The sequence below is a fragment of the Enoplosus armatus genome, chromosome 16 (genome assembly GCF_043641665.1).
Source record: "Enoplosus armatus isolate fEnoArm2 chromosome 16, fEnoArm2.hap1, whole genome shotgun sequence".
Taxonomy (NCBI): Eukaryota; Metazoa; Chordata; class Actinopteri; order Centrarchiformes; family Enoplosidae; genus Enoplosus; species Enoplosus armatus.
In genome coordinates this window covers 2000596-2014418 of record NC_092195.1, presented here as the reverse complement: position 1 = coordinate 2014418, position 13823 = coordinate 2000596, and the positions used below count along the sequence as shown (strand labels likewise).

The following is a 13823-nucleotide window of genomic DNA, read 5'->3' as shown; positions in this document are numbered from 1 at the left end:
TAGCCTCTCAACTGTGTACAAAGTGCTGTCGATCGCCTGGTGCATGTTGGCCATCACGCTCATGATCACGGAGAGCTTTGTGGTGCAGGGAAATGTAAACATAGGCTCTTCGTGGGGAATCGGACCCGGTGATAGGCATTAACAATATATATATATATATATATATAGATAAATAGATAGATAGATAGATAGATAGATAGCCACTCTTCTCGCTGATGGTCTCGTTTGCTTTTGTAGGTCACATCTATTCAATTTCATAACCAGTTATGTTGCTTTAAAGTTGCATTTATTGATTTTTGTGGGTCACTTGTGGGCAGATGAAATCATATTAAAACAATATAGCTTAGTGCAGATTTAAAGTCAGGATTATTTTTTACCGTGGTGACACCTCCCCCCCCCCTTCTCTCTTTCCTCCTCCCTCTAGTCCCCGTATTCTTAGTGTCCTCTGACACTTCCCATCTCTCCGCCGGATGCCCTCAGAGTTTCCCGCCCTTTACCGGTCACCTAATCCTGCTCCTCCCTGCACACCCCGTCCCTCACTGGGAACCCCACATATCCATTGGTCCCTTATTTACCCAGTACCAGTACATATACCTGCTCTCAGCCCGAGTACCTCAGGTCAGGGCCATCATCTACGCTGCTTCCTTGCCCCAAGCTCAAGGGGCCCCCTGGTGGTTGAATCCAGCTATGCTCATTCTGGTAGCCTGGGAGCATTACAGGCACTGTTTAGAGATCATAACTGTACACTGATACTGTTTTATGTTCTGCATTTGGATAAAAACACAAAAGTGTTTCCAGGGGACGGAGAAGGGATATTCTGACATATTTTCAAATACACAATATGTTTAATAAATGTACCACAGAGAATGTATTCATGAATTTATTCATTCGTTTTACAGAAAAAGCTTATATCATGCTTATAAACCAGAACATGTTGAAATACACGTCAAAGTGTATAGTAGATGATTGGATGGATGATGCCACACACTCCCAACGAGGGCTCGTGCCGCTCCTGCGTGGGTGGGGTTTTTTAAATTCAAGAGAGGGATCTTTAAATCAAATGGAAGCTTATTTCAAGTGCCAGACGCATCGGAAACCAGACACGTAGTAACAACATCATGGTTGCCTCCTTCCATTTCCTGCCGCCTTCTTGGCGAGGTTCAGGGTGGCAGTTGCCACTGGTCCATTTGTTCCGCAGTTGGTGAGCGGTGACCAGTGTGAAGATCATTTCTTCCGCACATTCGTAGAACAGCAAGTTCCTGAGTAACACACACGGCTACTTTTGATGATCAAAACCAAACCTGAGTCGGAAAAACAGCAGATTTCAGGGCGCGGGTTGCTTCCATTTCATGTAAGAGAGCATGTAGCAGAACCATCATGCTTCCTGCGCTATTCTACATCACGCCTGCAGATATTTTCTGGAGGCGCAGAGCACCCCCCTTCGTCGGCCTCCCGGTCGAGCCTTCTCCTCTTCCTCTCTGGGCTTCAGTGCAGAAGAGAAATGTTATGAATGTTTAAAATCTTAAATCCTCAGTGGGAGTCTGCAACAGGGAAGTGATGTAGCACCCACCTGCTGCCGTGCACTGCAGCAACAGCGTCCAAATTCCTTTTGTTGGGACGCTGCCTTTGGGCCTCCGGTGGATTCACAGCTGACTCACCAGCAACGGCCCCGGGGCGTTTTGGAGAGGGCAGGGCCCTCTAGGGCTTCCCTTGATGCAGTGCACTAGTGGGTGTCCGACAAGCTAGAAACGTATTTGACTTCTACCTCCTCTAAATGGTTAAATAGCTCATAGCTCCCTGTGTGTTTTTATGACAAGAGGTGTAGCAGCATTAGTAGCATTTGTAGTCCATTATTTCATATATACCCCCCCCCCGTGCCCTGCTTCCAGCTGGCAGTGGCATGTCATCTGCTGGATCTCACGACTGTCAGTGACCCGTGGGGTTTCAGGATTTCTCTGAGTCGTTTCTGCGGCCGTCGGTCGCCTCTTGAAAAATGCATTGTGCGCTGCTGCCCTCTAGTGGTGGAGCGCGGCTGTTTTATCAGAATTGGCAATATAGATTTTGAATTTGACATACTGAGATCCGCTTATATAAGTGAATCAGTGCGCTGGGGGCGAGCATGTCTGATCGAAGTCCTTAGGGGACTGCATGTTCATGTTCACCACACCAGAGCCGAGTGTGAGGAGGTGGAGGGGTGAGGCCTGCCTCTGTGCTGTCGACTGATACCTTATTGTCCAGCGTGTCACTGCTTGTAGCTGTCAGTCACCACCAATGGTTTCCAGTTTCCCAGTGAAACCGGACGCCGATGAATGGGAGGTGTGACACCTCCGGACAGGGTTTCGGAGAGGCCAGCAGCGTGTGTCGTGACAAATTTGGGTCACTGCGGTCAACTCTCCTTACTGATCCCTGACACTGAGAAGAGCTCCGGATACTTAGCCTATATTCAGTTAGCATTATACGCTTTGTAGCTCAGTGACAGCCGCTAGCATTAGGCTAATCCTTTTTTTTTTTTTTCATCCATTTGGTAATATACTCACATGTAATCCTTCAGAAATGTGTATCCAGCCCAAGCACCAACCTGCATTCTTTCTAATGGCCAGCAGGGAGCGACTCCACGAAAAGAAGTCCGATTGTGTAGAAGTCTATGAGAAAATGACCCCACTTCTCACTTGATTCGTTACCTCAGTAAACATTTTCCTCATGGTTTACGGTCTCAATCGCTAGCTTCAAGTCTTCTTCAACACAGCATGATGTCCATTTAGTAAATTACGGTCCCACTTTAGAGCGGGGGGGCTATCTTGAGTAGTAATCAGGATAGAGGCGTTCGGTTGTACTAAAAGACACTCTACAAGCAGGTTGTCCATTTTTTCCCTCTCACCCCAAACATGAAACATCACTTCTGCTTCCAAAAAAAACAAGATGGCTACATCCACTTCTTTTATACAGCCTACGATCCTGCCCCAACATTGGATAGATACATAGAGTACACTGGTACAAATGGGTGGGGTTTTTAAAGGCCCCGCTGGTACTTTTAGACGGGAACAATAACAAAAAAAATGACCTGTCAACAAATGTCCCATCTTTGCATGTTAAGACTCTCATGCATGGAATCCAAATGGCTTATCATAAGCGACCAGCATGGTACCGCGTGGTCATTCCTTGACGTACAAAAATATATATAACCAAACAAAAGTCCCATCCGGCTGCTGTGAACGGAATTGCGACATTCTGTTTTAAAGAAAGAAAGAAAGAAAGAAAGAAAAAGACGTTAGGACACAACGCATTTTCAGGGAGTCAACTTTATTTGATATATTTTTACGAATATCACCCAAAAAAAAAATGTTAAATAGAAAACATCACGTAGATACTCTATGTTACTGAACTGTACCATTCGAGGGGTGTTCGAGGGAGCGCACGTGCCTCCCGACGTTAGGTCATTCTTGGTATTAACGACACAACAAAAAAAAAGACTCATCCGGTATCACAGTAAAACCACGAGGCGCTGTGGTTTGCTTTGTAAAACATAAACACATCAGTTTTGTCCAAATGACACCAACGCGGTAACTGCCCGCCTGCTGTGCAGTCGGAAAAAGGTAGATCGAAGGTAACAAAGTGCAAATAGTCGAACAGGGCGAACGGGGGGGGGGGAGAGAAAGTGCAAGTGTTCGTCTTCACTAAAGGGACGGATATAAAACACTCGGTAAGTACACTTAGATCGTAGGTGCGTGAGAGAAAGACAAAGAACGTTAGAACTAGATGTATGTCTATGTATGTGTACATAACCATTAACCATATTCATGCACAGGTTTCCACAACAACAACAAAAATGAAGCGTTCAGATATATTCTCCGAGAATTCCCTTCTCTGCATTTAGATTAGATACACTGTCGCATCCGATTTCACCGGACACCAGCTTGCCACAGATGTATCGGTATTAGGGCCGTCACTTCTTTAAAAAAAAAAAAAAGGGAATAAATAAATAAATTCAAATTTAGCACATCATGCTACCCACTTTAAATTCCTCACAGCACCTCCCAGACGGTTTGGCGTGATGATCGTGCTGATTAGCCTTTCAGCGTGGCTCGCTAGTTTTTCCGCCATTTTACGTCAGCAAAGAGAGCAAAAATAGCCTAGTTAACCCAAGGTGAGACACTAGTACAAGACACCGTCTGTCCCCCCCCCCCCCCATATTCGAAGGGTGGTTTGAATTTTTCTCCACTCTCCATGGCCCCTTCAGTGTTATTCTTTACCTGTCCACCTGATGCCCGCAGACTTGTTTGTTCTCCTTCCAATACAGATTCCTGCTTTATCCCAGTATCTACTTCTACTGCTCCATTTTCCTTTGTGCCTCTGTAAGTTCGTCCTAGTTGCTATGCTATGTTGCTTCTGTAACCTGAACCTTAACCTGGACCTTAATCTGCCTGCCTGCCTCGACCTGCCTGTGAGCTATTTTGGTCATTCAACCACTGATGTCACCATCCCGCCGTCTCAGCTGTCATTTGGGTCCTTTCCCCCGCTGCCACTCTCCTGCTCCCACTTCTTAATGCTGCTAAGGCTCTAATTTAGGTTCATTCAAGGTCCGATTCACGATCTTGTGTCAGGAACTGTTAAGTAAGAGAAAAACGTTGGCACTAAGTACTTGGTAAAAAGAAAGTTAAGGTATGGTAAAGTAGCATTTTTGTATGGATACAGCGGTCCAGGTATTGTATTGGCACTGGTTCAGACCTAAACACACTGAGCTCATTCTCTGGGTGATGTCTTCTGTATCAGCGGAGAAACGTCTGGGTAGTAACAGATATTTAATGAAAAGCCACTATCAGATGAAACTTAGGAAATCCTGTCTAACACAACTCTATACACTACATGCAATACAGTACGCTGCACAAGTCACGCACTCTGCCGCCATGCGTCGTGATGGATGTCGGTGTCGAGGCATGCGGGCCGCGGCTGGCAGTGGCGTGGTCGTCGTTCGGGTTTGTGCGGCGAGCGCGGAGCCGGCTCAGATAATGGCCTTGAGCTCCTCGTCGGTCAGCTGGTTGACCGCCATGATTTTCGTGAGCTGCTCGCCGTACCTCGCCTGGTCCTGCATGAAGTGTGGGATGCGGACGCTCTCCATCTGAGCCAGCGCTTTCAGGCGGTCCACGTCTTCAAATGACACCTGAGCCCGCGGAAAAATAAAAGAGACGGAGTTAGCAACCTGAGCTTAATGCTAATGCTAACATGCTGATGTTTAGCAGGCACTGATTACTACGGATCCCATTTTAGTTCATGTTATGTTAGCATGTTAACATTAGCACACACAACGTAAACAAAGCACAGCTGAGGCTGATGGGAGTGTCATTAGTTAGCAGGTACTTGGTCATGAGCCAAAGCGTTAGACAAACAAACATTTTGACCTGATGATGGCGCTAGAGGAAAAGTCAAAGTGAGCGATTGTCACACTTGGCTCACGAGCAGGTTTTTGATTCACTTCACCATTTGATGACGTGCCATTTTCTCAACACGTCACTTCACTACAGCTGGGATTGAGCACCTCGTGTCGCCGTCAGCGCCTCCGGCTCCTGTGAAGCAGAACGCGGCCTGTTCCCTCCTTAGAGAGCTTATTATAATAGCCTCATTCAGCCTTGCTTTCCATTTCACCCTCTATCTGAACTGTGGCCATCTCCTGTGTAGTTAAACGTTCATTCCATGCGACTGAGTGTCACAAACGATATCGTTCTGCTGTTTCGCTCTACTGTAGCGGCGTCGTAGAAGCACTGGCAGAGAGGAGACACCGTTAGAAACAAGACGCTGCTGACAGGAAAACCGAGCAGTAGCTTTTAATGGGAACGTGACTGACTGGGAAGTCAGATGATGAATGTATTCACCTTCAACGCTGAGGCCTGGTCTGCTACTCTGATACAAAGAACCCATCATCGCTGCTGCATGTCGCAGCTGAGGACACTCAAAAGGACGGCGTACAACTATCAGCCTCTTTTACCGAGTGCATCCAGAGAGGATGGGGAGAGAGAGAGAGAGAAGTGCCTGGCAGTGGAGGGTATCAAGGGAACAAGTTCACTGCTAGTAACCGCTGTTTCATGTCACGATGCCGGACCAGAAGCAGTCAAGTGTGGGTGGATTCAAAGGTCTGGACCCAGGCAGGTCTCAGAAAGGGGGAATGACAGGTGGATTGATGCAGGCGGTCAGGAGTTACTGCGTCGGACTGTTGTGGTAAAGAAGAAGCTAAATCTGAAGGTGAGGTTCTTTATTTAGCTGTCGATTTATTCCCTTCTCTGACCTCGTGACTCCAGCTGCCTCGCAAGGTGAGCCACCTGGCACAGGCCTCTAATAAAAAGACTAGCAGCTACTTATTGAATCAATAAATTGACTGATGCCGCCAGTCAAGAGAGTCGAGCTGCCTCACCTTTCCAAGAGCCATCAGCAGTGGGAAGTTGATCTTGTCTCTGTATCTCAGGATCTTCAGGATACCATCCAGGTAGACCTGGTCTTTACTGAAGCAGCCTGCAATGTGAGAGGTCAGAAAAAAAGTTTGGCTTCACATATCAGCAAACTCTCTTTTGAATCTTAAAACGCTGCCTAGCGACATAGTGACCTGGCTGTGCGGTATCGGTCTGGCCTCTCTTGGCTCGGACGCAGTAGTCCCAGCGGGTACCGGGGTCCTGGACGAAGCGCCCCAGATTGTGGAAGAGCTGAGAGAAGGACATGTGGCTGGCCTGGTAGACGGTGTAGTACAGCAGGGCGGCGCGCCACAGCGTGGGGTCTTTCCGGAACAGGACGCTGTGGATGCTGGCCAGGCCCTCCTCTGTGGGGTTCAGGGGCTTCAGGTTGTGCCTTCTCCGGCCCACGCTGCTGCTCCATGGCTGGTGGCAGTTGTTGATACCACGGAAATAATGTGTGCCTGGTGGACAGAGACAAGGACTACTTATATAGTTCAAATTCCTAGTAATTACTTGTAGCAACATCAACGCAGTGGTCTACCGATAGAGCTGGTGACCTCCTGTAGTCCTGCAAGAGAGCTACTGTACCCACCAATCTCATGCCTCAGCATGCCTTCCAGCCAGTGCTCTCGGGCAGTGGAGATGTTGATGGTCAGTGTGGGTCTGCTGTTCACCACCGTCATGGAGGCTCTGGACAGGAGGTCGTCTGTCACCTGGACTACGATCTATATCGACACAGATAGACAGTGTTGCTTACTTTTGGTTTGCCAACATTGGTGGTATATCGGTATTAGTGACATCAGACAGCAAAAACACTTTAAGATGAGCTAACTATTGCATGTTAGCTTGCATTAGATTCTGTTCATTACTTGGAACCGGGCTGCATTTGGACGTCTGCAAACGTGGCAAACCCTGTGGCTACGTAGACTCTGAAAGTATCACTCGCTTTACTCCAAAACCACTGATCCAGAAGTGCAAGTGCCACAGAGGTTTTGGGTGGATTCCTCCTTTAATGCTATTCATTGTCTAAACCCATTAGGACTTTACCAGGCATGCGCAAGGTGCGTGTATATGTGGTGTAAAGCGTTCGGTGGAACATTATTAACCTGGTGATGTAACGTGTATCTGCTGATGGTTACATAAACACAGCTCGGCACAAGCAAGCCGCAGGATGACTTCAGCGAAGTGGAGGCTTTTTGCGGGGTCTCGCTTTTCCCCGGAGCTCATTCCCTGTGATGCCCGGCTGTCTGCCGCTCTGAAATGGGGATGTACATATCCGCCACAACGCAGAGCACAGCCACAGACAAAAATACCAGGCTCCGGATGACCTCTTCAGTGTGTGTAAAGCGCTACACAGTGGTAACTGTCAGACCTGTGCTGTGTTTTTATGCCCAGGTTGCTTTCCCCCTTACCTCGCCCACGCAGCCTTCCTTCTCCATGTATTTCTTGACGTTGTGACAGATGCGGCTCTTGGTGAGGAGGTTGCCGGCGGTGGCCTGTTCAAACTTCTCATAGCTGCCATATCGCTGCAGAGCGTCCTCCATGATGTGCACTGCCTGCAAGGGGTGAAAAAAACTTGTGAGATGTAAAAGCCGCCCGCGACTCGTGACTGCCGTTGGACAGGCAGGACTTGCACAGCACTTACTTGCTCCAAAGCAGCGGTGAGAGAGAACTGCCACAACAAGAAACAGTCAAGACAATAACACAGACGACCATTGAGTCAAACAAACAAAAAACAATATCCCTCTTAATAACCCTCTTTTCACTGATAACACCCAACTTACTGATATAGATTACTCTGTTGAGTATCAGTGTCCTCCATTTTCCTGCTGTAAGGCAAAAGTAATTCAAGTGACAGTCCACTTTAAAAGTTCAACACAGAGAGAGAGAGAGAGAGAGAGAGAGAGAAAACAAAACATGACGAAATAGGCCAAAACACGAGCACCCTCCGCAGGATCATTTTTGCTGCATTTCCGGTTGAGCTCACTCACTCTGTCCTCATCTTACTATCTGTGTACTTTGTGTTACTGGGAAAAAAAAAAAAAGAGGCGACAACAGAACACCACGGGGCTATTTTCCTGTTCACTGGGAACACGTTTTGAATTTGAATCCTTCTGTGTGTGTGTGTGTGTGTGTGTGTGTGTGTGTGATGCTCAGGGGACACGTACATCATAATGTTGATTTAAGGCACCCACTGAGGCCGTTTTTAAACGAATCCTCCAGTGCCAAACTAAGTCTTGCGCGTTTGTTTCCTGAACTAATTCATCCCGGCCACTTCCCACTTTCACTTGGACAACAGACTCGCCACTGCGTCAGCTCCGATCGGCCCTGACGCTGAACAGCTTTGGCAGCGAGTCTCCGTGGCCGCAGCATCTGACTTGACTGCCGGCATGTTGAGGTTGCTGATCTCGAACCAGCCAGCTCAGCACCAACACCCCCCCCCCCGCATGCGCACTAGGGACATTGTTGCAGATGTGATGAATGACTTGCCACTGCCTGTGGGCCAGAAATTGGTGGAATCTTGCACTTACTGGCTGAGTGTACTTTCTTTCTCTTTTTTTTCAAGCGAGCAACTTTCAGGTTTTCAAGTTTCTCTATTTTTTTTACCTCGATGTACCTTCAAGTAAGCCTGTATTTGAGATAGTTTATGCAGGTCCAAGTCCCCCAGCACCCACTGTCCCAACCAGCTCAGGAAATTTTGAACAGACACTTAGAGGAAGGTTTTTTAAAACGATTTAAGTATTTGGATTTGTCATGTTGTATCTATTTAGTGAGCTGTTCCGTTATATTTTCTGCACCAAAAAGTTTAGTGGCGCATTAGCTGCTTAATGCGCCACTATTTTCACCAGCTTCGAACTTGGTCTGCCTGCTCGCTGGAAACTACGCTCACAATTGCATGAGAAAAACAAAACGACGAGCTGGAAGACACTAAAATGAGAGGGATTGCAGAGTTCACGGCAGTTCTCTGTGGGTTCATCGCTATGAGCCCCTTCTTTTCACATTTCATGTTGTCATTTGATCCAATGTTACCGGGAAAAGTATTGGTTATTAGTGCAGCTTTGAATTCAAAATAGGAGATACTTTCATGTTGTTATCTTAGAAATAGTCTAACTTTAAATGTACTATGTCTACAAAATACTAGAATCAGCCTATAAAATAACCACCATCATGCTTTGAGGATGTTTGCTATAGTTGCTTGGGACTTTGTTCACAGCCCCCAAACACAGCTGCTTGTTCGGGAGCCGGCGAAGGAAGACATTATTCAGCATTTCAATAAAGCTTATTTGTTGCAGATGTTATTGCTCTCACCTGACCAAATGGAGCAAACACAAACACTCCCTTACCTTTGTCAGGAAGCGATCCGAGGCGTTGTTGTGCCGTGCCAGGACAAGCGGAGAAACGGGGTTGCTGTACTCAAACTGTGGATTGTAGTTGAAGTCAGACTTGAAGAACTTGGCCTTCTCTTTCTCGACGTTGTGCGGCTTGATGGCTGTGAGGATGCAAAGCTTCTTGGCGTTGTCCGAGTCCCGCGGGATCGCCGCTTTGTGCAGCGAGGGGAGCTTAGTGCGTGGGGAACCGGGGACGCACGCCTTCCTGCTGAGCTGTGGAACTGTGCGGGGGGTCAGGCCCATGGTGCTGCCCACAACTGCGATGTTGCGCGCCGGCTTGGGGAGATTGGAGTTGCTTCCTGAGAGGACGCGGTTCGCCTGCGCAGGCCTACCGCCACCTTCTGGAGCGCGCACCTTTTTGGGAGCCATGCCCGGGCGGTTTCTTTTACTGAACGTAGCGCCACATTTCGCTAATGTTTTTGGCCTCTTGTACGGGGACCGCTTCGGGCTATTCTTCTCCTCCTCCTGCAGCAGGACGTTGTAGCTGCTGGAGCCAGAGCTGAAGAGGTCTTTGAGGACACCTGAGGAAATCTTCTCCAGGTACACTTGGCTTGAACTCAGTGCCCTGTCAGTGGAGTTTAAAATGTACTTTTTGGACATTTCTACTTCTGGCCAGTGGAGTCTTTCTGAAAGAAGTGAGATCAAAGAGACCAGTAAGACAGGACAGTGTTTGCTGCTTACTTTAGAATCTCCTTCACGTGCAGACCTTTTATAGATAGCTTGATAGACAAATCCTGTTATCAAGGCAGGATAAAATTAGATCTATTCCAATGCCAAGCTAAAAAAAAAACAAGGTACTAAATAAATAAATACCCTACCTTGTAATCTGCATGATGATAACACCTCTGTAAGCACAGTAACAACTGTCTTCTCCCACTTTTTTTTTTGCTTTTTTTCTACAATCATAATGATGTGATCTGACTCAAATAAACCTGATGTGACTTGTGTCCTGTACTTCTGTTATGTCAGCAGTCCGTGGCTATGAGCCATTCAGTTCCTCTGCAGTTTCCAGTAAGGTGACCGGGAACATCATCACAGTAAGAGCAGGCTCTCTGTTCGGACAGGAGCGCTGAGGCGGAATCCATGCAACCACAGGCAGCACAAACTAATGGCCTCAGCAGCCCAGTAATGACTGGAAGAGGGAAAAGTGACAAAGTGGAGAGCTTCACTGCCTTGCTCATCCACCCGATCAAATACCATTACCTAACACATTAGCTGGGCATCTCGTCATTCACTTTCAACTGATGTGATCAGCTACTATCGCGTCATACTGTAGGGAAAATAAAGAAGAAAAAAAAAGTACACCAACCCAGCATTCCAATCGAGTGGACTCTGGTGTGTGGAAGTTTTACAAAGTTAGTTTAAAGTCCCCCCTCCACTCAGAAACATGTTTCTCACCTGGTTCCAGCTGTTGGATGTTTGAGCTTCACTGTGCAGAATGATGCATGTGCACAGTCTGACACTAGACGCAGGGTTTGTACAGCTTTTTAAGAGTAGAATTCAAGCACTTTCAAGGCACTTCAACCAAAACACTTCAGACTCTCAAAGCCTTTACCATCACACCTAAGTTTGTTACTATAAATGCAATTGGGAAAAATAAAGTTCCTTTATACCTACAGCAATGTATATTGTCACTTTGTTTACTTCGGCAGCTGTTCATATTAACTTTGATATGTTTTGATCATGATTATTTAATGGCGGCGAACAAATATGACGACAGGACTGTTTCGTTTCAAGCATTAAAAGATTTTTTGGTGTACATGAGTGATTTGTGTCGACGAAAATATCAGATTATGTTGAAAATCAGTACATTTGAATTCAAGCATATGGATGTACACACTTTGGGAATGGCCTTTACAGTGAAGTAAGGAGACATATCGTGCCCAGCAAGGAAAACTTTACCAAAAATTACCAAAAGTTGGCATATTCATACATTTTTAATAAGATAGAAGGATTTTAATGTGGAAATTATACTTTTTTTTGCGTAAAAAAACCCCCCACATCAGACACCTGTAATTGTTCGAAGCAGACTACTATGTCCGGAGGGGATCTTAAAGACCATTTCAAACCAGTGACAGCAAAACACAGTCCTGAAACCTGAACGCAGTGCAGCTGCACAGCAATCAGGAATCACTGCTCAGAGCATCGCGAGTCCCATCCATCACATCAATCAAAGCGCTAATGTTCATTTAAAGCACGTGATTAGTAATGATCAGCATGATTCCCAATAATCGGCATGATTCAGCACTTGAGTGAGGCTCGCCGGAAAGCCTCTCACTCGTGAGCTTCTTCAGTCTGCCGCGAGTCTTTCCGACACAAATGCGTAGGACACAGTAAATTAAGCCGAATGAAAATACAACGTAGCGTATGTATAATTCAGTATAAACGGAGAGTTATAAATGAATTCATGCTTTCCCACAATACACTGGCGTTTTATTCATGTTCCTTTAGGTTTCCCTGGTAATTACAAGTTAATTAATAGCTAACTGGGGCTCATATTCCAACCTACCCACCTTTAACCGAGCTAGCTTAAATTACCACTTCGGATAACTAATGCCACATCAGTTAGTTTTAAGAAAAGTTGCCGTTATTATTATAGTTATTATTATGGTATTACATTTGCTTCCTGATATGTTATTAATCCGCTAAGTAGACGAATATCTAGAGTCACTGGAAAACAACAGAAACACAAGACAAAAGCCACTTTACCTGTTACTTTTATCGATTCCAGCATCTCTCTCTCTCTCTGTAACGTTTGGCGTTCACCTAAAACACCACCGTGCCGTGCGAGGAATACAAACGTTACTTAGCGAGTTAACCTGGCTAAATTAGCCCCCGGCTAATGTTTGCCCAAATGGAGAGCCGACGGTGAAAGCGGGGTCACCTGGAGTGGTTGCTGCGCATTGAACGACACGCAAGAAATATTTTTGAAAACATTTTTACACGGCTGGGCTGACACGAAGCGAGCCCGCCCACACGGAGCCCCGGCCAGACTGGCGAGGAAGCGCCGGGCAGTCTTCTGTGAGGTGCGGACGCTGCATTGACTGATCTGTTTCCATGGTTTCGTGGGGAAATGCGCAACACGCGCGGACGCTCATGGGAAATGAAGTCCCCTCTAAGAATAGGTTCGACAAAACACCAACCAACGCCTGGTGTCAGGCGGACGTCGATGCATACGTAGTTTGTAGTTTCAGCGCTAATCAGACTCAGACGTTTGGTACTATTGGACGCCATGATTGTAGTTTTCCATGGAAAACTTTAATTCAAAACCCTCCCATAAACATTAAAGAAGCCATGTTTCACAGCAATTCAATAACAATAAACTGACAATCTGGCCAGTAGTTTTGTCTTGCGGGCACTGGAAAAAATTTTTATGATAATCCAGATAACTCCTTTTATTTATTTGAATGCACATGGCGCATGGGCACTACTTATAATTAAGATGTGTGAAAACTTAAGGTAGCATAAACCAAAGGGAATAGATGTATTTAAGAAAAAAAATAAATTTAAGCATCAGAGGTCGATGAGGCTGAAGAATGTAACGTGGGCTAATGAGATCCCAGTGACACGTAACTTTTGCCCCACTTTAACACTGCAACTGGCCCCTTTACAAAACCCACAATAAAAGGCCAGAACGTTATATTTCTTTACATTGCAGGGACTAGCAAAGCACTAAATTCATACTGAGATTTAATATGAGTGCCCATGTTAGTCGTCTCCATGTCTGACTTTTTTTTTTTTTTTTAATAAAAAATATAGCTCTTTTATGTGGCATGTCTGCAAGTCTGATTTGGTTGCTCTTTTGTTTTAACATCCTGTAGGGGACGACTCGTTTCACGAAAAGTGAATGTGTTAAACCATGGATGGTACTACATATGCTTCCTCCAAGTGATCTTTGTAAGCATCTACTTCATCGACTACATGATTGAGTGCGCATGCGCCTACCGTGCATGCAGCCTGTTACAGTCGCCCCTGTTTGTTTTTCTTATTTTTCTTA

At 46.1% G+C, this 13823-nt stretch overlaps 1 protein-coding gene across 1 annotated transcript; it reads right to left on the bottom strand.

Annotated features, from left to right (window-relative positions):
- Window positions 1–4842: 4842 nt before the first annotated feature.
- matcap2 (microtubule associated tyrosine carboxypeptidase 2) lies at window positions 4843–12716 on the bottom strand. Its single transcript, XM_070921995.1, has 7 exons — window positions 12536–12716; window positions 9782–10452; window positions 7850–7993; window positions 7030–7162; window positions 6593–6898; window positions 6404–6501; window positions 4843–5158 (listed from the first exon to the last, which is right to left on the bottom strand). The coding sequence occupies exons 1-7, from the start codon at window positions 12558–12560 to the stop codon at window positions 5000–5002; spliced, it is 1536 nt and encodes a 511-aa protein (XP_070778096.1). The 5' UTR covers window positions 12561–12716; the 3' UTR covers window positions 4843–4999.
- Between the last annotated feature and the right edge of the window lie 1107 nt (window positions 12717–13823).

Bases quoted from the DNA above. Each gene is read 5' to 3' on its own strand.
- matcap2 (XM_070921995.1), bottom strand. From the start codon at position 12,560: ATGCTGGAATCGATAAAAGTAACAG. The intron at 6,899-7,029 runs GTGGGTACAGTA...TCTGTCCACCAG, and splicing joins CATGCTGAGGCATGAGATTG to GCACACATTATTTCCGTGGT. The intron at 5,159-6,403 runs GTGAGGCAGCTC...CCGCGGGCTCAG, and splicing joins TGCTGATGGCTCTTGGAAAG to GTGTCATTTGAAGACGTGGA.